The 25,430-nt window shown below is 46.6% G+C and overlaps 1 protein-coding gene across 2 annotated transcripts in view; it reads right to left on the bottom strand.

Moving 5' to 3' along the window:
* Positions 1 to 25,430, bottom strand: part of FAM81B (family with sequence similarity 81 member B) — a 750,896-nt gene that overhangs the window by 371,241 nt on the left and 354,225 nt on the right. For both annotated transcript variants that reach the window (XM_086960923.1, XM_086960924.1), the window contains exons 4-5: positions 20,964 to 21,082; positions 13,435 to 13,564 (exon numbers count right to left, since the gene is read on the bottom strand). In XM_086960923.1, the coding sequence (XP_086817049.1) occupies positions 13,435 to 13,564; positions 20,964 to 21,082 (249 nt within the window). The remainder of the gene's footprint in view (positions 1 to 13,434; positions 13,565 to 20,963; positions 21,083 to 25,430) is intronic.

Genomic DNA, 25,430 nt, shown 5'->3' with positions numbered 1-25,430 from the left:
TGAGCATTTGCCCTGGGCGAGTCTTAAACAGTGTACAGAAAAGAAAGGCTCTGCGCTCTGAAGGGGTTAAGTCATTTCAGAATGCGGAGAATACAGGTCGTGGAGAGTTCATGCACCTTAGTAATTACACTACAGTTGGAACCTCACTTCAGTCAATAAGCTAGCTGCTCTGATTGCATGACACGTGGTTTTGCCTCTCACCTCTAAATATTCAGATAAAGGTTTAGCATGCATTATTTAGTATATTACCTGATAGTGATACTTCCCATCCGCTTTCACACACCACCTAGCAGTGCCAGACAATTAACAGTCCACCCTGTCCGAAACACCCCGATTTAGGGCTGCCCTCCGTATCGGAGCCTGCCTGTTGCTTTCTCAAGAGGCCTGCTCAGACTTAGCTCCTGCTCCCTCAGTCCAAGGTAGAGCCCTGCATTGCTTTTCTTTCAGTCCTCTGCCCCCTTGGTCCCTTTTTTAGGGTCTAGCATGCGCTAGGGCATAAGTCTCACTTGCGAGGCACACTTCTATCCAAAATGGTCTTGGAACCCGCCTGTTGTTTACCCATTTGCTCCAATCTTCCACACCCTAATCCGCTCTACTCCAATCCGCCTCATTCCAATCCAAAACAATCTGCCTCACTCTAATCTGCCCCACTCCAATCCTCCCAACTCCAGTCTGCGACACTCCAATCTGTCCCACTCCAATCTGAAACAATCTCCCCCACTCCAGTCTGCTCCACTCCAATTCAAAACAATCTGCTCCACTCCAATCCATCCTACTCCAAAATGCCGCACCCCTGTTCAAAACAATCTGCCCCACTCCAGTCTGCCCTACTCCAGTTCACCCTATTTCAATCCTCCCTTCTCCAATACAAAATAGTCCACCCTACTCTAATCCAAACCACTCCAATCTGCCCCACTTCAATCCAAAACAATTGGACCACTCCAATCCAACCCACTCCAAAGCATAACAATCTACCCCAATCCAATCTGCCCCATTCCAGTCCAAATCTATCTGCATCCCTCCAGTCTGCCCCACTCTAATCCAACCCACTACAATCTGAACCACTCCAATCTTCCCCACACCAATCTGCCCCATTCCAGTTGACCCCACTCAAATCCAAAAAACCTACCCCAGTCCCTCCAGTCCATCCCAATTTTCCCCACTACAATCAAACCCACTACAATCCAAATCACTCTACACCAATCCAATCCAGCCCAATAGAATCTACCCCATTCCAATCCACCCTACCCCAATAAAATTGATCCCACTCCCTCCCCAATCCACCCAATCCAATCCAATCCACCCCACTCAAGTCCAAAACAATATGCTCCTCCCCAATCTACCCACACCAGCCTGCCCCACACCACTCCAAAACAATCTGCCCCTCTACAATCCAAAACAATGGGCCTCACTCCAATCTAAAAAAATCTACCCCACCCCAATCTGCCCTACTCAATCCACCTCACTCCAATACAAAACAATCTGCCTCACTCTAATCTGCCCCACTCCAATCCACCCTACTCCAATCAAAAACAATCTGCCCCACTTCAGTCCGCTCGACGCCAATTCAAAACGAACTGCCCAACTCAATACAAAACAATCTGCCCAACTCCAATCTGCCCCACTCCAGTTGACCCCACTCAAATCCAATCTACCTACCCCAGTCCATCCACTCCATCCCAATTTTCCCCACTACAATCAAACCCACTCCAATCCAATTCACTCCTCACCAATCCAATCCCGCCAAATCGAATCTACCCCACTCCAATCCACCCTACCCCAATCAAATTGATCCCACTCCCTCCCAATCCATCCAATCCAATCCACCCCACTCCAGTCCAAAACAATACGATCCACTCCAATCTACCCACACCACTCCAAAACAATGTGTCCCACTCAATACAAACAATCTGCCCCTCTACAATCCAAAACAATGTGCCTCACTCCAATCTAAAACAATCTGCCCCACTCTAATCCAAAACAATCTGCCCCACCCCAATCCACCCTACTCAATCTTCCCCACTCCAATCCAAAACAATCTGCCCCACTCCAGTCAGCCCCACTCCAATCCAAAACAATCTGCCCACTCCAATACAAAACAATCTGCCCCACTCTAATCTGCCACACCCCAATCCAAACCAATCTGCCCCACTCAAATACTATTCACCCCATTCCAATCTAATCCAAACCACCCCACTCCAATCCAGTCCACCCCACAGCAATCCAATACACCCCAAACTAGCCAAACACAATCTACAACCCACCTCAGCCCAGTCCAATCTTCCCCACTCCCTCCCTAATGCACCTGACTCCAATCCAACCCACCACAATTCACCCCACTCCAATCTGAAAATATCTGCCCCACTCCAGTCCACCCCACTCCACTCCAGTTGACCCCATCCCAATCCAATCCAATCCGTCTCAATCCAATTCTCCACTGAATCCAAACCAATCAGCCCAATCTAATCTACCCCACTCCAATCCACCCTACCCCAATCCAATTGATCCCACTCCCTCCAAAAATTCACCCACTCAAATCCAATCCACCACCTTCTCCTCATACTACTCCAAAACAATCTGCCCCACTCAATACAAAACAATCCACCCCATTCCAATCCAAAACAATCTTCCCTGCTCCAATACAATACAATGTGCCTCACTCCAATGTGCCCCACTCCAATCCAAACCAATCTTCCCTGCTCCAATCCAAAACAATCTGCCCCACTTCAATCAGCCTCAGTCCAATACATAACAATCTGCCCCACTCCAATACAAAACAATCAGCCACACTCTAATCTGCCACCTCCAATCTGAACCAATCCACCCCACTCCAATCCAATTCACCTTACCTCACTTCACTTCACCCCAATCCAATCCGCCTCACTCCAGTCCATTCTAGCTCACTCCAATCCAATCCACTACACCCTACACCAATCCAATTCAGCAAAATACAATCTACCCCAATCCAATCCAATTCACCCTACTCCCTCCCCAATCCACCACACTCCAATTCAATCCACCACAATCCACCCCACTCCAGTCCACCCCACCCCAATCCAACCCACCCCCATCCAATCCACCTCAATCCAATGCACTCCACTGAATCCAATCTTCCTCACTCCAATTCACTCCACCCCACTCCAATCCACCACGGTGCAATCCAATCTACTCCACTATAATCAAACCCCACCCTGTGCCAATCTAATCCGCTCCACTTCATTTCTCCCCACTCCACTCCATTCCACCTCATTCCAGTCCACCCCACTCCAGTCCACAAAACCCTAATCCAACCCAACCCAACCCAACCCACCCCATTTCAATCCACTCCACCCCAATCCACCCTAATCTTTTATGCCCCAATCCACTCCACCCCAATCCACCCCACTCTAATCTTATATGGCTCAATCAATCAATCAATCAATCAAGGCATTTATAGAGCGCACTACTCACCCGGAGGGTCCCAAGGCGCTTGGGGGGGAAGGGGGCGAAGGGGGGGGGGGGGGGGTACCGCTACTGCTCGAACAGCCAGGTCTTGAGCTTCTTCCTGAAGGAGAGGTGGTCTTGGGTCAGGCGAAGGTCGGTCGGGAGGGTGTTCCAGGTCTTGGCGGCCAGGTAGGAGAAGGACCTTCCTCCTGTTCTCGCTCTTTGGATGCGGGGGACGGCGGCGAGGGCGTGGTTGGTCGATCGGAGGTGACGTTTGGGAGCGTAGAAGTTAAGGTGGTTGTTGAGGTAGCTCGGGCCTTGGTCGTGTAGGGCTTTGTGTGCGTGGGTGAGGAGGCGGAAGGTGATTCTCTTGTTGACGGGGAGCCAGTGCAGGTCTCTCAGATGTCCGGAGATGTGGCTGCGTCGGGGGATGTCGAGGATGAGTCTGGCTGAGGCGCTTTGGATCCGCTGGAGTCTCTTCTGGAGCTTGGCGGTGGTTCCGGCGTAGAGGGCGTTGCCGTAGTCCAGTCGGCTGGTGACGAGGGCCTGGGTGACCGTCTTCCTGGTCTCGGTGGGGATCCATCGGAAGATCTTCCGTAGCATGCACAGGATGTTAAAACAGGACGCGGAGACGGCGTTGACTTGTCTGGTCATGGAGAGGGAGTAGTCCAGGATGAAGCCCAGGTTGTGTGCGTGGTCTGTCGGTTTGGGTGCGGTGCCCAGGGCGGGGGGCCACCAGGAGTCGTCCCAGGCGGAGGGCGAGGAGCCCAGGATGAGGACTTCCATCTTGTCTGAGTTCAGTTTCAGGCGGCTGGTTGTCATCCACTCGGCTACGTCTTTCATCCCTTCGTGGAGGTTGGTTCTGGCGGTGGCGGGGTCGTTGGTCAGGGAGAGGATCAGCTGGGTGTCATCGGCGTAGGAGATGATGTTGAGGTTGTGTTGGCGTGCGATGGCCGCAAAGGGGCTCATGTAGACGTTGAAGATGGTGGGGCTGAGCGAGGAGCCCTGAGGAACGCCGCAGATGACTTCCGTGGCTGCAGATCTGAACAGTGGTAGGCGGACTCTCTGAGTCCTTCCAGCGAGGAAGGAGATGATCCACTCCAGTGCCTTCTCCTGGATTCCGATGTTGCTGAGGCGCTGCACTAGGGTGCGGTGGCAGACAGTGTTGAACGCCGCGGAGAGGTCTAGGAGGATGAGGGCCGCTGTTTCACCGTTGTCCAGCAGGGCTCGGATGTCATCAGTGGCAGCGATGAGAGCGGTCTCGGTCCTGTGGTTCGCTCGGAAGCCAGACTGTGAGGGGTCGAGGGATCCATTCGTCTTGAGGAAGGCGGCCAGCTGCTTGTTGACGGTCTTCTCGATGACTTTGGCTGGGAACGGTAGGAGCGAGATGGGGCGGTAATTCTTGAGTTCGGTGGGGTCCGCTGTTGGTTTCTTTAGTAGAGCGCTGAGTTCGGCGTGCTTCCAGCTCTCAGGGAAGGTGGCGGTGTCGAAGGAGGTGTTGATGATGTCCCGCAGGTGGGGTGCGATGACGGCGTCGGCCTTGTTGAAGACGTGGTGGGGGCAAGGGTCGGTCAGAGATCCGGAGTCCACCCCACCCTACTCCAATCCACCCAACTCTTTACCAATCCAATCCACCCACCCCAGCTCAGTACACCCTACTCAATCCAATCCATACAGTCCCCCATAGCCCAATCCACCCCACTCCAATCTACCCTACTCCAATACACACCACGCTACAATACACTGCACTCCACCCCAATCCAATCCACCCCCCTCTAGTCTAGTCCACACCCCTTCACTCCACTCTAAATCACCCCACTCCAAACCACCCTACTCTAGTCCAATCCAACCCACCCCGTTTCAATCCATCCCACCCCACTCCAATCCAACCCACCCCATCCATTCCACCCACTCCAATACACCCCACGCCACTCCACTCCACTCAAACCAATCCACTCTACCCTAATCCAATCCACCCCAATCTTCTTCCAATTCTATTCAGCTCACTACCTCAATCCACTCCAACCCACTCCACCCTATTCCTCCCCACTCGACGCCACTCAACATCACTCCACTCAATGACACTGCACTTAAAAACACTTTGTACCGATGAACCACTGAACTCCACTCCCCTCTACTCAACTTCATGACACTCTACTCCCCCGATTAAACTCTACAACACTCTACTCCAACAAATCAAGCCCACTTTACTTTAAGACACTCCACTCCTCTAACTTTTAGCCATGCTGAACAGCAGCCACACTAGTGTACAACATGACAAAAACACATTTCCAAAGCCAATAGCCCTTGTATAGGCGATACCCAATGACTTTACTGGTGCTTGTAAACTCCTGTCAGAGCCCCAGTAGAATGCAGCCAAAACAGCTACTAAGGACAAGTGCCACATAAACCACATAAACCAGATGTTGAACCACATAAACCAGATGTTGAACCACATAAACCAGATGTTGAACCATCCTTATCGAAAATAAAATAAACAATGCAAGACATGGTAAAAGTGGCTCTATTTCATGCATTCTGGGACCCTCCACAGATAAGGGGATCCATATATGGACATGGAACTTGGAGGGCACATCGTTATCTGCCCATGATGAATATATCAGCAAACTTGCATGAACTAGCTTTCTGCCAGCGGTCACAAATCAAACCATTTATTGATGCCATGCTAAGAAATTATTATCCAGATCCACCACGGGACCTGCCTAAATTTGATCATAGTCTCCTCCCGATATTGGCATATGCTAATGATGTGGTATTAATGGCCAGAACGGGAATAGCATTGCAATCTTTAATTACAGTTTACGCAACGTTCATGGCTTCCCTAGATTTGAAGGTAAATGAAACCAAGTCCTTCATATTAGTAGAGGGGCAGCTAGAGGGGAAAAACACCCCACTTTTAATTTGGTGTCAAATAAGATTGAGGTGGTCAATTGCTTTTCATACCTGGGAGTACTCTTTGACAAAAATTACTCTTGGTCAAACTTGGTGACAGTAAGAGCCCAAAGAATGGAAAGGAGTCTTCAAGGCATCAAAAGCTTTGTGAAGAAACTAGGGGCGAGCCCAATGGGTTTAGTTAAAAGGATACTTTTATTTATTTGCACCAATGTTGTTGCTAGGCTAGTGCGCTCCCCTTAATTCATTATGCTCCATCGTCTAGCACATTCTTCGTTCACCCAGGTGTATAAATGATCTGTTAGATGTTCAACATTTGATTCAATGCGTTTTAGACTCCCCATTTGACTCTTGTTTCGATTATTGTTTTAGGTACTGGTTATTATTCCTGTATATGATTATTGTACGTACTCCCCTTATCTCTCTATGGTCCATCGCATAGCCCATTCCTACTCGTGCACTCAGGTTCTATTGAGCTGTTACGTTTGTTCTAGTTGATTCAATGGCCATTAGGTTCCTAATGTTAGACTAATGATCTGGTTTGTTACCTTTGCCTCAAATTGTAAAGCGCTCTGATATCCTTCGGGATCAAGTTTGCGCTAAATAAAACTTTATAAATAAAAATAAAAAATAAATAAAATCTTGGCAGACTTGAACTCAACGACAGCTCAGGTAAAGAGCGGGACTCAGGGTGACCAGAGCTGACAGGGAAAGAAAATGGTACATATGTATGCACAACTGTGAAACCTCAACTACATAAAAAGCTGTCAGAAGAGTTTGGCTTGCTGTCTTAAGCCAGCTCAGTTGGACAAAGCTCCTGCTGAAGAGAACTGTTGATTATTAAATTATAAACATTAGTGCCTAATCTATTTTATTTACTCATCATTATCAGACATTGACACACTGTTATTGCACGCCAATTAAACACTTCTGGCCATATTGAGAAAAACCATGCCAGGGTATGATGATGCCCACACCTGATTTAATTCTACTGGCCCTGGCAGCTGTAAACATGGAATATGGTACCTCTTATTTGTCAACACAAAATGTCGGAAAGTATGCTGGGTGTGGGCTTCACATGTGACTCTGCTGGCTTGCTCGTCCACTTTTCAGCGTGTTCTGAATTTTTATAATGTGCAATTGTGTATGCTGCATAAAAATCAATCCTAACCGTGTAGTTAATCACCTATTGTAGGGTATGTACTGATATCAAAGCATTTCTGGCAATGCAAACACTAGCCTGTTAAAATTATAAAAATTCTTCCTAAAATGTTCATATGCTTTGCAGCAGAAATGAAGCACAAAATTGAAGGAACGGCCCCATTAGAATATATCATAATTGTTAACAAGTTCAGACACAGTCCTGCTGAATGTATAAACACTGATAGCAGGTACAGTTGGTGCCTGTAAGACAAGTCTGAGGTATGTCTGTGGAAAATGTAGCATCACTACAGGCATATACAAATAGTGCCCCATTAGATATCAGCATTGTTGAAAGGAAGCTTGGATTCCACCTGTTCATTGAAAGCACAGACTTTAGAAAGCATACACAATGGTAAGCCCTCAAGAATGTAAAGCACAGAGAGAAGAAAGGGATGGTTTCTACTAAATCTAAATAAACAGCAGTTGCTGCAGTCTACTTTTATATCCCTGCCTCAACATGTTCTGCCTTTCAAATCCACACATGATGTTCAATGTAGAGTTGCTGGTACGTGGATTTTGATAGCTACTGATCTACTGAGGAATATCCATCTGATTCCAGTCACACTTCAAAACCTGCTCCCAATGCAACCTGTTTTTGTTGGTATCTGCTGTGTTTATTGGTTTCAAGTTGCTGTTTTCATTTAGAAAGCAGACTGGTCTTATATTTTCTTGCCTGCCATTAAATATTTGCAACAGGTATAATGGCTCACCTCTCTAACCATTGCCATTACTTACTCACCAATTTTATGTTGTTTCTAGATTTACCCTTGCATTTTTCCAATACAATTACTCTCATGCCAATTGTGACCATCCAGTGTCCAGCCTGTTAATATTGTCAAACTCTACATGGTCATCAAATCCTACATTCCTTACTCGAGAGCAGGTATGACAAGCACGTCATCTGTTGCTAATTGCCTGTGGTTTTAATGGTTTAGAACGGAGAAACAAGTAATGAGAGGCAGGAACTGAAAGGTAAAGTGAAAGTAAGATCAGAAAGGGAGACCAGGAGAGATGCGAAGGGAGTAAGAGAGGAGGAAGATATTCAGAGAAAAAGAGAAAAATGATGGAGGAAGAGCAACTGTGCACAAGAGGTGAATGGAATGATGGTGAAAAGGATTAAAATCATAGGAAATGAGGAGAGAAAGCGAAGGGAGCAATGGCACAGATACTGAGCGAGAGAGAGAATGAACAAGTTGGAGGTAAAAACAAGAGAGTGATAGTATAAAGGAGAGAGAAAAGGAAAGGCTAAGAGAAGAAAGTATAGAGGTGTTATGGTTAGGGAAGGGAGGTGTGGATTCCAAAAATGAACGAGAGAACAAAAGAGGAATGATCAGAAAAGGAGATAGGGACATTATGGTATGATGAAACAGGTGTGGTATAATGCACCATTTTCCATATTTTTGTTTTGAAATTGTATTTGGTGAGAACTCTCCCTAAGCTCCCCTTGTAGTTTTTGGGATAACTCACTGTACTCAGTCAGCATGGTGACTGGTATGTCATCATTTGCCAGAGCTGCTTTTGGTTTCCAGTCCAGCTCTGACTGGCCTCAGAGGTGGAACATTCAGTGCCAAGAACACAGGTGTAGCTTGCCCTTTTGGGCATCGTGGTGCCACCCTCCATTTTTGCATGTTTAAAAACAAATAGACCTTCACTGGCAGCTGAGGTAATAAATACGCTTTTAAATGTAGGTTGTGCATGTGCTTGTAGGTAAGAGTGTTGCCACGAGAGCGAAAACTTGTGTATGTGCAGGCATTGTTTCTGTGTGTGTCCGCATATATGTGTGTGTCAGTGAGACTCACCAACAGATAGTGAGTGAGCATGAGTGAGAGTAAGAGTGACTCTAGGTGAATGAGAGTGGGCGCGTGAGAATGTATTAACAAGAATACATGTGAGGGAGTGATAGAGATTGTAAGTTACAGTGAGTGAGTGTAACCACAAGTGAGAATGCTTTGATTACTGGGGGTAATCCCCATTACTCTTAGTCCTACTCGTCCTCAACCCAGTCATCACACATGTATGACTGGGTCGAGGACGAGGGACATAGAGGTAATGAATGAATCAGTGAGAGAGTAAGTGAGGGTTACTTAGAATAGGGTAAAAGAGAGTGTGAGCATGAATCAATCAGAGTACGAATAGGTGAATAGGTGAGAATGAGTGGAAATGAGTGAAAGTAAGGAGTGCAAGAAAGTGAGAATGAATGAGGGCAAATGAGTGACAGCAAGTGTCAATAAATGAGAATGCACGCCCACATTCCCAATTGAGAAGGGTGTCCGCCAGGGGTGCATCCTGGCTCCTTTCCTTTTTAATCTATACATAAATGGGGTGGCAGACCATTTATTAAAAACAGAGGTGGATTACCCGCGAATAGAAGGCGAACGTGTCCCTATCTTTCTGTATGCCGATGAAGCGGTTATTATGGCTCAAACACAAACTGGCCTCCAGAAGGCCTTAACCAGCTTCTCGGCATACATGGGAGATACGGGCCTTAGGATTAATATAGGAAAGACCGTCACCATGTGCTCCTCGAACAAGGTAAATATTACCTGTAACATTCATTTAGATAAATCAAAGATAGGCTTTACTGATACTTTTTCCTATTTAGGGATTGTTTTTAACAAAAGGGGTACCTGGAGATCAGCGATCACGACGAGGAATCTAGCTTTTTCACGGGCTATTGGTGCTCTGAAGCAATTTGCAAATAAGTTAGGGGATAGGCCAGTACGAATCCTGATTGATATGTATAAGGCAAAATGTGTATCAACGGCTGTGTATGGAGCTGGTATATGGGGGGTGGCAGACTGCAATGAAATCCAAACAAAGGAAAATGGTTTTCTCTGCTACCTGCTCGCTGTGCCCCGTTCCACCTCTACCTATGTCTGTCACAAAGAATTAGCCTTGCCCTTTACTTCAGATCAAATTAAAATCAGCCCCATGTTGCTGTGGCACAAGATCTGGACTACAGCAGAAACTGCCTTTAATAGGGTGATAATTGCAGACTGTATCAAACTCGAAGGCTCCAAAAAGGCTTTCCTATGTCCAGGATTTTTTTAATAATATGGGGCGCCCTGAATTTTATGATTCCCCTGAGACACTGTCCTCGATCCCCAGACGGGCATTGAAAGAAGTTTGTCTTGCCCATCTGGAAGAACGACGCTGGTGTCTTGAGGGAAAAAAGGCCTCTGTTATTTATCATCAACTACTGTTGCAAAATTCTGGGCTACAGCTCTATTTGTCACCAGATCAGACAAGCTATAGCAGAATGCTCCTAGCCCGTTTGAGAACTGGAACCTTTTTCAGGATGTTAACTTTTCCTAACCCAAACAACTTGTCCGTGTGATGATTCCTCCACTCAATCAATCATACACTGCGTTCTGTTCTGCAGATTCTATGAGTGGGGACGGAAAAGATACCTACTACCTCTTCTTAAAACTTGGAACCTTAGACAATGTAGACCAGCATTATTTAAATTACTGACTTTGTCTGAGGAAACGACTATTATCGCTGTGTCTAGGTACCTGAAATATGTGATTAGAAGCAGATCTACTATGGTTTGACTCTAATTTTCAAGAGTTTTTATGATGTTGTTAAATGTTTCACCCTTGAAGTAAGGGGTTTCTGGTATTTATGAAATATGTACTGTAAATAGCTTATTAATTATCAATTGTTACTGTTTTATTGGATGTAATTACTCTGTTTGCTTTTATGATTTTAATGTAAAATCGAATAAAGCTATCTTTGATCTTGATCTTGAGAATGAGTGTGAGTGAGGGAATGCACAAAGGAGACTGGGAATGTAGTGTTATGCTTGTGAGTCTTGGATATGCCCAGACATACCCAAGAGATTCTTGGCTTAGACAGGCACCCATGGCAAAATACTTGTGCTGATGTCCTGAAAGCAATTCTGATCACTACAGACACCTTTGATAAATTACTTACACTGTCATATTATAAACCTTGTCGTAATTAGTTCATGATGAACTACTGTTGTTGGCATACTACACAGAATTCCTGACATCCGGGAGCTGGCATACTTTAGGAAAGTATTGACAGAAGGGAAAGCCATGGCAAAATGCAGGCACTAGCACATTGGAGGTGATACCTGGCATAGGAGAGGACAACAGTGACGGGTGGGGGCAACCATGTTAAAATGCTGGTCCTGAAATGCTAGAGATAACGTTAAGTGTAGTGGGGGCCAGGAGCACTCTTTGAAACAATGCTGTCGATTGGCTTAGCAAACCATATAAAGAAATTAATATTTAAAGAGAGCCCACTTAGAGACCTAAGCCTTTTTAGCTAATCTATTTGAAAAATTTGCTTTACAATGCACTATTTACCCCAGTATTTTTAAAAACATTTTCTCAGCCTCAGAACCCCTCTGCACGTCCTGTAGGAGTGGTTTGGCTCCTTTGCTTCACTAGCTTCAATTCAGAGCAAGTATTGTTTCCCACCACTTTCTAAGATCATGTCAGCACCATAATATAGGTGGTATCTAAAACGGACATTTGCTTGTGTTGCATTTTCACATTAATGAAGCAGTTATTATGGAAAGTCAGTGATGCCAATTATTGTGATGACCTCAGTATTAAGGTCACATGACATCACCTCCTGTAAAGATTCGGGGCTAAAGGTCATATTATGCCACTTTCTGTGATATCATTAAAATCAAAGGGTGTGTGATGTCAGTTCTGCCACCCCTAGCATTTTGGTGAATTGACGCCCATAAACCATCACAAATCACACAAATAAGTGCTGGTGGTGTCCACTTGCTCCCACCAGCACAAATTAAGCACATTATGTCTCTTAATTTATCACTGGTGTTTAATATTTTTCTTTAACAAGTTTAATACAACTATATTACATTTTTTATTTCCAGTATTGGCATGGCCTCTTTCTTGGTATGTTTGGTGCACCATGCACCTCATTATCAGTTCAAGGAGGCACTCTCCTCCTATGTATTGTCTAGGTTTATTTAGATAATTAACGCACAAATGTACCAACGTGTTAATCCACAAGCTATTGCATTACAGGTTTACTCGTCTTCTCCTTGCTTTTTATAATAGATACTCTTGTCATGCTGAATTGATGGGTCACAGGTAGGATTTGATGGTGATAGTTTTCAGTTACTCCATTTAGTCTGATTCTGTTCAGGTTCGTGATGGTTTATGTGGACATCGTCTGTTTGCTTTTTTCTTAACATGAACTTATTTTGCAAATTAGGTAAACAAAAACTACTTTAAGAAATGGTAGATGAACAGTTTATGAACCTCTTTCCTTGCTCAGTTGGACTCCGTGAATATTTCCCAAAACAGACAAACATAAATGGAAAGCAACGTTTTTGGCAGTAGTTGATGCTATTCATGTGAGCATGGGTGCACATTAGTGATTTACACTCGTCTTCTGTGGGGCTAACTCGCATTAAAGAGTACATGGCCTGAGAACGAATGGGCAGAAGTTGTGTCATGAATAGTACCTCCAGGGCGCTTGTATAGGGCCAATCATTCTGGTGGGGCGATGAATGTAAATAAATGTACCTCACCTGAGGGTTCAGAGATCTGGGGTGATGGAAGTGGTGGGCTGTAGCACCTGCGTATGGATAGATGGCATTTTGGTCTGCGTGAAATATTTAGTAATTTAAACATTGTATTAAGATGTCAACTTGTAAAAGAAACGCTAAAGAACACAGGTTTATTCTTTATGTCTTGAAGAAAGTAGGTTTGGTAGCAACCACTAAATAAAGTTGTCCTTGATTCCTATCCGCTGCATTCTCTCTATTTATAGGACATCCATCACTAACTACCACCCAGAGGACAGGATGCTGAGTTATACGATCAGAACAGACGAGGCAGGAAGAGCACTTGGGGATCAGAGTTCCACTTTGATGTGTCCGAACCTCACCTTCATGTCCGACTCCCTGGCGTGCACCTCCAGGGCAGCCCGGAGGCTGTGGACCTCCTTTTCTTGCTGCTTCACCTCCTGCCTGGCTAGGGTCAGGTCACCGGACAATTTCGAAATACTTGCGTCACATCTAGAATTGAAAGAAAACCAAACTTCTTACGACTGACATTGTGTTATGTTATGTTAAATTAATTTATTGAGCGCGCTAACACCATTAGGTTTCTTGGCGCTATGCAGAGGGAGCAGGGAGGAGAGACAGAAAATAACATAACAGAGGATGACAGCTAATAGTACGCTATAGTAAAAAGGTGCGTTTTAAGGGAAGATCTGAATCTGGGGTAGGGGGAGGACAACCTAAGAGAAAGAGGTAAGGAGTTCCAAAAAGACGGGGCTAAAAAAGAAAACCTAAGGCCACCGTGTTTCTTCCGCTTGAATCTAGGGACAGAAAGTAGAGCCATTTGAGATGACCGAAGGGTGCGGGAGGGAACATACGGATGAAGCAGAGAAGAAATGAAGGAGGGGCCGTGACCGGTGAGGGATTTGAAAATGATGCAACCAAGCTTAAATTTACAGCAGGCAGAAACCGGAAGCCAGTGGAGACTTTTTAGGAGAGGTTGAACATGTTGATCTCTGGGTTGATGGTAAATCAGGCGGGCACCCTGATTTTGGATCAACTGGAGTCTCCTGAGTTGGTATGCAGGAATGCCTACGTATAGTGCATTTGCGTAGTCAAGCCTAGACATGACTAGCGCAAGCAGGGCCAAAGTAAGGGCATCGGTGGTAAGTAGGCGAGAGATTTTGCGTATTTTCCTGAGCTGGAAATGGCTGGAGGAAACTACAGCGCTGATCTGGGGTGTCATAGATAGATCGTTACTTATGACAACTCCCAGACTTTTTGCTGAGTTGACGGGACAGGGGGGGCTGCCAAGACTGGCAGGCCAAAAGGAAGAGTGTCAGGGATTGGAGGGCCCCCCGACAAGCACCAACTCAGTCTTGTCGGGGTTAAGTTTCAGATGGTTTGTGCCCATCCAATCACTGATGAAACAGAGGGTGTTTTGGAAAGTGGAGATAGATTCATCACTGGAGTCCATAGTGAAGACCAGTTGAATGTCGTCCGCGTAGTTGAACGCGGAGACATTGAATCGACGGAGGGAACGGATTAGCGGGGCCAGGTATAAATTAAAAAGGAGAGGGGATAAGGAGGAGCCTTGCGGGACACCACAGGTCAGCTCGACTTGAGAGGCAGAGAACTGGGACAGCCTGACAGCTTGATGGCGATTGGTCAGGAAAGAGCGCACCCAGTCCAGAGCAGTGCCCTGGATGCCAGCCTCTCTGACACGGTCGACCAAAATATCATGGTCGACCGTGTCAAAGGCGGCCGACAGGTCTAGAAGAACCAGGGCCTGACAGGTGTTAGAGTCGGCGCCCCTGCGTAGTTCGTCCATCACAGAGAGGATGACTGCTTCTGTGGAGTGCGCAGGTCTGAACCCAGCCTGCTGGGGGTCCAAAACACAAGAGTCCTCTATAAAAGAAGTAAGGGTTTGAGTGACATGGGACTCCAGGACTTTGCTGAGGAAGGGGAGGAGGGAGATAGGGCGATAGTTGCTCATGGTGGACGGATCAGCCGTAGGTTTTTTCAGAATGGCGACCACCTCTGCCCATTTGAAGGAACCCGGGACCACCCCCATGGTTAAAGAGTTGTTTAAAAGGGCTAGAGGGGGGTCCGGGCAGGAAGTGAAAGCTTCTCGCAGGGCCGAGGGGGGGCAACAGTCGCTGGGAGAGCCAGAAGAGACTTTGAGCAAAAGGGGGAGAAAATTATCTTTTGAAATGAGGGGAAGCTGGGATAGGGTATGGGTGATGTGGTGAGAGGGAGTGCTGGGGGGGGAAGAAGCAGATGAGGCGTGAGCAGAAATGCTGGTTTTGATTTTAACAATTTTGTCCACAAAGAATTGATTCAGGGAATCACACAGAGGCTGGGAGGGGAGCGGGGCAATGGTGACTCTCGCCTGGTTAGATAATTCCTCGACAATAGAGAAAATATCTTTGGACTTATTAGTAGAGTTCAAAATCTTGTTGGAAAAGTAGCTGGATTTAGCCCGGGCTATGGAATTGATACTGACGTTGATACTGACTCTGTTTTAAACTTACTATTTAAATGTGATTTCTTCATGTTACAGACTGGGAAATTGGCACACGAGTGCAATACTAACAATTAAAAAAGACACACAAAAGCAATACAAATCTGCAAAAAAATAAAACTGCAACAAACAAAAAAGTCTTGTGAGAGTCCTGTGGTCGTGTGAATAAAAAAATGGAGCCATCTAATTAGTCGTGATGGACTTATATCTTTTAGGCTGCCTTACTCCTGTGGGAGTGAGAGGCTGCTATGAGTCCTGCGGGAGCTTGCTCTCTGATTGGCTGGCTGCAACATGAACAGAAATGTTGCAGATACCATGTCCTGACAATTTTTTAACATGAAGTATAAGGAGACATGGCACGGGTACTTGATCCCCTAAAACATGTGGGTTGTCACAGAGGGATGCTGCCAAGCCCCAAATTAAAAAAACACAAAATACAATTGTGGGGTTTTCTTCGATTGTGCGGGTGTCCCGCGGATGCCAGTAAGACTCCTGGACTGCCGCTGGAGTCCCACGGCTGCTTGGCTCCTGGCCCCAGTCTCTAGTCTAAAGCAAGATTCTAACATCTGGAATGAGGAGCAGGGCCTCAACAATCTACACAGTTATTTTCAAATCTTAAACTTCAAAAGCTGGGAAGATATCCTAGAATAAAAACATAGCTATGTGATGCCAACATTTACTATTAGGAATACTAGTGATTTTAGACATATAGCAATATCAACTACTCCAAACCTCAAACTTTCTCAAATATAATGTGAGCCTTTATATTTATGTAGTAAAATTTTAACACACACCATGGGGCAGATTTACAAGCCCCTTGCCGCCGGTGCATCACGTTGCGTGACGCACCGGTGGCGCAGCCGCTAAGTGATATTTACAAGAACAGGTAAAGTCACCCTGCATGACTTAACCTGTGCTTGTAAATATCGCCCCCATTTATGCAACACTTTGCGTGTTAGGGGCGTGACATGGGTGTTGCTGTCGGTGTTCAGGGCCGGACTGGCATTTGCGGGCACCGGGCATTTCCCCGGTGGGCTGGAGGGGTGGGGGCCGGTTTTGTGGCCGCAGGGGCCGCTTTTCTTAAAGAGTGCCGGTTTTGTAGCAGCGCTGCAAAATCGGCCCTCTGTAAGAAAACCGGTAGCAGTGCTTTGCGGGTAACAACCCCCTCCCCTCCCGTTACTAGGCCAGTGGAGAAGCAACCTGTCAGGGCTGGTTGCTGGTCTCAGTCCAGCCCTGTCGGTGTTCCCTCGCAACACCCATGTCCACTGATGTATTTCCAGATTTATGAGAAATCGTAAACCTGGAAATGCTTCAGAATGTTTCGGCACCCTTGGGGTGGCATAGCGAGGTGCAATGAGGAGACATTTTTTCATTTCTCCTTGTTTATTTCCTCTTTCAATGCGTGCTGCATTCTACATCACACATTGGATGAGGATATCACCTAAATTGATTGTTTTTCTGCAGGAAGGAGCCCGTTCCTGCACAAAAACAATCTCCCAATGACGCAGGCATCTTTGCTCCATGGTGCAAGGGTGCCTGCGCATGGCAGCAGTTTGTGAGCCAATGCGCAGGGGGAAACACAGAGATGCAACATATTGTTGGAAATATGTAGCATCCCCGTGCTTTGAAACTAACACAGAGCGGTGCAGCAAAATGACTTGCGGCACCGCACTGCGTTAGTTTCTTGTAGATCTGACCTCATGTTTTATTTAACCTATTAATCAATCAATCAATCATATAATTTGTAAAGCGCACTACTCACCCATGAGGGTCTCAAGGCGCTGGTGTGTGGAATTCTGCTACTGCTTGAAAAGCCAGGTCTTGAGGAGTTTTATGAAGGTCAGCAGGTGTTTGGTCTGCCGTAGGTGGATGGGGAGGGTGTTCCAGGTCTTGGCGGTGAGTTGGGAGAACGATCTGCCACCAGAGGTTGCTCCTTGGAAGCGGGGGACTGTGGCGAGGGCGAGGTCGGCAGAGTGGAGCTGACGGGTGGGGGTTTAGAAGCTGAGTCGTCTGTTGAGGTACATTGGTCCGGTGTTGTGGAGTGCCTTGTGTGCGTGGGTGAGGAGCTTGAAGGTTATCCTCTTGTTGACCGGGAGCCAGTGCAGGTCTCTCAGGTGGGATGTGATATGGCTGCAGCAAGGGATGTTGAGGATCAGGCGTTCAGAGGTGTTCTGGATGTGTTGGAGCCGTCTCAGGAGTTTGGCTGAGGATCCTGCGTAGAGGGCGTTTCCGTAGTCCAACCTACTGCTGACGAGGCCTCGGTGTCCGTTCTTCTTGTTTCAGTGGGGATCCACTTGCAGATCCTGTGAAGCATGTGGAAGGTATTGAAGCAGGAGGAGATGACGGCGTTGACCTGTTTAGTCATGGAGAGGGTGGTGTCAAGGATGACCCCTAGGTTGCCTGCCTGGTCAGTGAGTGTTGTAGCAGTTCCCAGGGCGGTCGGCCACCAGGAGTCGTCCCAGGCAGAAGGGGTAGGTCCGAGGATGAGGATCTCCGTCTTGTCCGAGTTCGGCTTCAGTCGGCTGTTCCTCATCCATTCAGCGACGGCCTTCATTCCTTCGTGAAGGTGGTTTGGCGGTGTGGGGGTCCTTGGTGAGGGAGAGGATCAGCTGGGTGTCATCGGCGTAGGAGATGATGTTGAGTTCGTGCCGACGGGCGACGTGGGCGAGCGGTGCCATGTAGATGTTAAACAGAGTTGGGCTGTGGGATGAGCCCTGGAGTATGCCGCAGATGATCTCGGTGGCTTTGGAGCGGAAGGGGGGAAGGTGGACGCTCTGTGTTCTGCCGGAGAGGAAGGAGGTGGCTCAGTCCAGGCCTTCTCTTGGATCCCGGCATTGTGGAGGCGTGTTCGTAGTGTGTGGTGGCAGACCATGTCGAAGGCGGCTGACAGGTCCAGAAGGATGAGGGGCCGCCGTTTCTCCGTTGTCCAGCAGGGACTTGATATCATCGGTGGTGCCGATGGGGGCAGTCTCGGTGCTGTGGTTGCTGCGGAACCCGACTGGGAAGGGTCCAGGATGTTGTTTTCCTCGAGGCAGTTGTTTGTTGACGGTCTTCTCGATGACCTTTGCCGGGAACGGGAGCAGGGAGATGGGCTGGAAGTTCTTGAGGTCCTTGGGGTCCACCTTGAGTTTCTTGAGTAAGGCATTAATCTCGGTGTGCTTCCAGCTCTCCGGGAAGGTTGCTGTCTCGAAGGAGGTGTTGATGACTTTCGGGAGATGGGGTGGGATGGATGTGCTGGCTTTGTTGAAAATGTGGTGTGGGCCTGGGTCTGACGGAGATCCGGAGTGGATGGTGTTCATAATCTTAATGGTGTTGTCGTCGTTGATGTTGGTCCAGGAGAGTAGGCGGTTGGTGGGGATTGTGGTCATGGTGGCGGAGGTCTCAGTAGTTGTCAGGGTGATCGTGGCTTTGAAGCTGTCATGAATGTCTGCCATCTTGTGGTAGAAGAAGGTGGCCAGCGAGTCGTAGAGGTCTTGCAAGGGTGGGACGTCTTTGGTGTTGGAGCTGGGGTTGGAGAGTTCCTTCACGTTGTTGAAGAGCTCTTTGCTATTGTGTGCGTTGTTGTCTAGGCGGTCTTTAAAGGAGGCCCTTTTGGCGGATGTGATGAGGTGATGGTGTCTGTGAGTGGCGTTCTTGTGGGCTGCATGGCTGTCCGGTCTTCTCCAGCTTTCGGCAGGTTTGCTTGGAGGCCCGGAGGTCTTCAGTGAACCAGCTGGCTTTCTTGTTGGTGTGACTGTTGGAGGGTTTTTTGATTGGGGCGAGGGTGTTGGCGCAGTCATTGATCCACTGTCTGAGGTTGCAGGTAGCGGTGCTGGGGTCGGCGGGTTGGCTCTGGAGGAGGGTGATGGTTATCTGGTCTTCGGTGACTTTGCTCCAGCAGCGACGAGGCATCTGTTGTGTGCGTGGTGGGTTTCTTGAAGGTGAAGTGGATGCAGAGATGGTCGGTCCAGTTGAGTTCGGAGGTGTGGTTGAAGGAGAAGTGGGGTCTTGCGGAGAAGATGGGGTCAAGCATGTGACCGGTGGAGTGGGTGGGTGTTGTGACGAGTTGTTTGAGTCCGAGGTTGGCCATGTTATCGATCAAGGTGGTGGAGTTGGTGTTGTTGTTGTTCTCGAGGTGGAAGTTCAGGTCCCCGAGGAGGATGTAGTCCGTGGAGGCGAGGTCGTGTGTGCTGACGAAGTCAGCAATGGAGTCGCTGAACTGTGGTCGGGGTCTGGGGGGTCTATAGATGAGGGGTCCTCCGAGGGTGTGCTGGGGTTGGTGTGGATCTGGAAGTGCATGTGTTTGGCGGTGCTGAGGATGTTGTCGGTGTTGGTCGAGACTCTGAGAGTGGTCCTGTGGACAATGGCGATTCCTCCTCCATTGGTGCGGTCCCTGTGAGTGATCTTGTAGCCTTCGGGGACGGCTATGGCTATGTCGGGTGCTGATGAGGAGTTCAGCCAGGTCCCCGTCAGGAAGGCGACGTCTGGGGAGGTTGAGTCAAGTAGGTCCCAGAGTTCAACTGCGTGTTTGCAGTCGGAGCGGGTGTTGAGAAGGATGCATCTGAGGTGGTTGGGTCCTTCCCTGGTCGGCAGCATAGTGGGGCGGATGCTTGTGAAGCTGCAGTTCCGGCAGGTGAAAGATCCGTGGGTTCGCTTCGGGGCAGCCAGGAAGCAGGTGTGTGATCGTCCGGTGTTGAGTGCGTGGAGGGTTCTGGCATCGTATCGGTGTTGGGCATCGTGGCATCTGCGGGGGCTAAGGGTCCTGGTGCTGGGCACGGTCCAGGCGCGGTTGGGCGCAGACAGGCTCGCCTTTGGCGTGCGCGCCCGCCACGTGCCCGCTGCGCGCAGCATCTGCGCGGCCTCCATATGAGGGGATGTGGGAGGGAGGAGCAGCTGGGAGGCGGGAGCAGGGCAGGGGGGGAGGTCACAGGGGCGCAGCTGCAGGAAAAACGGGCAGGGGCCGCGGGAGAACTCGGCACAGGAAGGGAAAACAAGTTAAGACAAGAAAACAAGCACAGGCACAGAGGTATAAAAACAAGTCTGGGCAAGAAAGCAAGTTAGGCACAGGGGAATAAAAACAAGTCTGGGCAAGAAAGCAAGTTAGGCACAGGGGAATAAAAAAAATTGTCTGGGCAAGAAAGCAAGTAAAAGCAAGTTAGGCACCTGGGAAAAATACAAGATTAGGCAAAGACAATGCAGGCAGAGCCGTGAAGCAGTGTGGAGAGCGACCTGCCTATGACCTCTTTTTCAAATACGAATTTGACTTGCTGAAAATTGATGACATGGGCTCTGCTATATATTGCTTTATATAAAGAGAGACAACAATTTGACACCAACCAAAGGTATTTTAAAAGACAAGCAAAACGAAAAAGATGATATGATTATAAGTGACATACTATCCATTATACAGACCTAGCTACTCTTCCACGTAGGTCTCCGATCCCAGAGATGTGTTTGTGGTCCAGGGTTTGCACAGCAAAACTGGTTCCAGTGGTAACGCCATCCCTGGTCCGTATTTGTTCTTCCAAGGCCTGCGGGTATCAAGTTAGAGAGTTGTAATTCACAGTAAAAGACTACATTATTTGAAATCTAGTTACTAAGAGATTGATACGTTGATGGTAACTATTAACAACCCACATCGCTCTTGGGTTAAACCTCATAACATAAAGTACTATTCGTCTAAATTATTTCATGTACCCAAAGGCAAGCAGCAACAAATAACCTGTTTTGTACAAGCACACAGCAATGAAATTCTCCATATCCCTTCACCCAAAATATTTTCTCATTTGCATTCTAACTCTTAACTCCATAATGGGACTTCACAGCCCCTTTGTAATTGTGCTTTTTTTTATTCAGAAAATATCTAACTATGCAGTTTGTCTGGCTCCTTATCATTTTCCCTCTGTTAGAAAAACGAAAGGGGTCCACATGTTTAAGTATCCATTTGATACCTTTCAGTGCTGAGATAATTTTTGCAAGTCCAAAAGCCAAGACGTGGACATTCCCTGGCCACTATAGTGAACTGTACAAAGGTCTTCAAAGATAGGATCCACTCATATTGGACATACTTGACTGATAAGACTGATCTCAACACACCATCCCACTGATTCTGTACAGGATAGAAGGGTCCCCAACTTGGAGGGGACTAACACCATCCTCTGACTGTGAAGATGGTGGGTCGGCTCACATTCATTTACAAACATTCAAAGATGTAATATATGATGTAAAAATCCCTGCACTCCTCGATACTAGTAGCGGCCGGCACGGATCAGGGATGGTGGGGCAGCGGGTGAGGGAGGGGGGCAGTAAGTAGATTATAAAAAAAGAAAAAAACATACCTTACCGCTACATCTCTCTGTTGTCTCTCCTCTGGAATAGATGAGGCAGGCAGCCAGGCTCCCATGACCAATCGCAACGCTACAATGCAGCGTTGTGATTGGTCTGAGCGCCATGGTTCGGCGCTCAGCCAGGTACTGTGGCCCTGGGCATGTTCTACACGGAGGCTGTAATGCAGCCTGCATTGAGAACATGCCAAGTGCACATGACTGTTTGGTCAGCCAGGGAGGGCCGGCCAAACTGTCATTGCGCACGTAGGAGGGTGCTACCACTTCCCCCCTGCCCTTGCCGCACCCCGTCACGCAAAGCTGCAGCAGAAGGACAAAATAAAATGATAATAACATAACTCTATTATAATTTTATTTTTACTTTCTTTGACTGCTCCAAAACAGTGAGGCGACGCTCCTCAGCCTTAGTGGCGGAGCCGCCACTGGTCGATACTGAACCAGAAACAGTATTAAGAAAAATTGCCTCACGTTTTTTTAATTCCTTGCTTATCATCCTAAAGAGGCATTTCCAATCATTCCATAGGACGAAATTTGACCACACTGCATGGAGACTAATAAACAACAACCAATTAGAAATATTTTGATGACTGTTATGACTTAAAAGTAGTTACAGCAGGCTGGTCTCATGGACTACGCTGAAAGCTTTTTCTAACCTGCACTTTTCAACTTTGACTTAAAAGTTAAAACTATTGTCTGGCTGCAAGGCGTAAGGGCTTTTTTGTTTTACTAGAATATTTTTAATGTGCTATCATGTATCTAATATATAACCACAAAACAAATGCAAGTTGAGAATGTATACTATGTGATGCATCCTTGCTTTTGTACAGGTCATGGCAATATATTGTTTCTCGTAAATAAATAATTGACACAACGGAACATAATGAAAAGCACCTATTAATAATAAGCAGGTAGCCAGAAAGATTGTGGGAATCTATTCCTTGGAGAGAAACAATTTTTTCTCCTTGATGGCTAGCAAATGATTTTTTATTATCCAACAAATGAAGCCAATGTTTATCAAGTTGAGTTGACGCTGTAATAGTATTAATATATGTGTATCCAGACCGGATCTGGTGGATTAGTGGACCAATGCGTCCACTGTAGGGGCTTGTGTTCGACTTCATGGTCACAGGCTCAAATCCGGGAGGGTCCACTCAGACTTTCATCCTTCTGAAGTCGATACAATGAGTACCATTGATTTCTGCAACAATAAACCTAATTTATTCAGCGCCAAGATACCCTACTAGGTGAAAAAACGCTTTACAAAGCCACGTTATGAATGTTCCATTCCAAAAATATCCTATTGTGTCAGGGTGCCTTACGAGATTAAGCATTGCTCCGCCGCAGCCACTTCCTCTTGCAGTATAGGTGAATAAGTAATATGGCCCAAAGTACTTTGTCAAATTTAGGTCTTGTTTACAGGCCTATAGCTGTCGTGAGCGAATCACAAACATAAACCATACAATACACAACATACACGTACATATACATATAGGAAATGGTTTAGAAAGGGTTTTTTGTACGCCCTTTAAGCCCTTGGCTAGTGGATCATCTAGCTGTCCATTAACATTGGTATTTCTTGGGTGTGTATATGTAAAAATAATGCCTCTCCTCCTTCAGCAAAAACCTGCAGTGGCAGCCCTGTGCTCAAACTCTCCCGCCTCTCGCCCCTTGCCTGGTACTCCCCTCTCTGTTTCGTTCCACTCAGGTCTCCCAGCCCTCTCCTGTTTCACACACTGCCGGCCCAGCCAACGTGTTATGAAGTCGCAGCATTGACATTTAAACAAGGGTAGCCAGATCTCCATTGGTAGGTGTGTTAAACACAGCTTTCAGAAATGCTGAGCATTAAGCGATGCTTCTTATGCACCTGGATGCCACCTCTCCTTGCTGTCCTCTGGAGCTGAACTAATGCTCAAACATGGCCGCCCATGGACACTTCCAGAGCACCATCACAAGCTACATGCTTCTTGTTACTCCTAACCAATTTATTGCAGCCAGGGCTTTAAGTGGGCTGGGTCTCACCAGTGCTGAGCACCAGCAGTTATTAAAGGGAACCTTGAAACGGGTCTCTATCGGGCTCTGTTTGGTACCCTGGCACAGGCGGACCGTTTTTTCCCTGATTTCAGTGGCAGCAGCAGGCTCATTGATGTGCACGTGCTCACACCACTCACTTCTCACTAGTGGAGAAGTTACGGCATGCCGTCATGCCAAGTGAGTGTTGTAGGGGAAGGGGTAGGGTCGTCAAACGCAGGGACCGTCACAGGTGATAAAGCGCCTGACTAAGACACTGAAACTCAGGAGCAGCAACATTCTCGTGGTGTCATCAGGACTTTAAGTGGAAGCTTTTTCATTATTATATACAAGCCATAGTTGCTGCATTTATCTTGTGCAACTAACAACCATTGACAAAGCCAATAGTCCTGACTTGTATGTATGATGTTAATTGTTGTATCATACATCTGGAATCAATGACAGAAACAGCAAATTACAAGTTGGGTGGCACACTATGCTAAGCACAGATGTTTAGCTTAGTTGTTGTTAAGTCACGCCCTTAATTACATTGGCCACGCCCCTTTGAGAGACCCCCCCCCCAGTTTTTCATCCCACTCAAAGCCCTGCATACCCCCTCCCAGCATATAATCTGTGAATATATGCATGTAAGATTGACAAGAGAATATGTTAAAGTACTTTGTGTCCCTGCCCATGTGACTTGATAGCTTTACAACAAGCAGAGCTGGACAGCATCTACAAGCAGGTGCATGAACTATCCAAAAAAAAGAAATATGCATAAACAGCAGGAATTCACATCGACAGCTAATGCCATTGTACTCTCTATTCACTAAAGCAGATGTCCCAGGGCAGGCAATGTGGATGGATGGTGACAGGTAATTGGCAACACTAATAACAAGCTGTGGGAAGCTATCGATCCACAGATAAAATGTATTCAGTGTTCCTTTAGAAAATGCTACAACACCATTAAGCTTTCTGGGGCTCTCTGGGGTGGTATGTCAGAATATCAAGAATAACAATATTGTGACACCAGACTAGCGTGTCAAATATTGTCTACAAAAATATTGAGTTTACATACTTTGTATGTAAACTACCAAAATACTGAGTCAAACATTTTGTGGAATAGAATACCAACCAAAAAAACATACTTTTATTGAACTATTCGTACATATAACATTACGTCATTCATTTAAAATATTAAAATACAAAATGATAGTATAATTAAAAATAAATAGTTTTAATTAGTAATGTAAAGTAAATATGAGTATAAATACATTTATATATATAACATAAAACAATAATTAAATCATTTCTAAAAGCATTATATTATACATGTTAATACCTTAAACATTAAATAAACAAACTTAACCCAGAAACACATATATAAAATTAATTTTAAAAATAAACTAAATATATATCTTTTTTTAATAATGTGAACTAAATATGCACAATAAAATAATATATATATGTAAATATATATGTGTATATATATGTGTTATACACACACACACACACTGTAAGGGCCTTA

This window comes from Lissotriton vulgaris, chromosome 3_1 (genome assembly GCF_964263255.1).
Source record: "Lissotriton vulgaris chromosome 3_1, aLisVul1.2, whole genome shotgun sequence".
In the NCBI taxonomy this organism is placed as follows: Eukaryota; Metazoa; Chordata; class Amphibia; order Caudata; family Salamandridae; genus Lissotriton; species Lissotriton vulgaris.
Note: the sequence above shows the minus strand (reverse complement) of the source record. Positions and strands in the feature narration are given on the sequence as shown.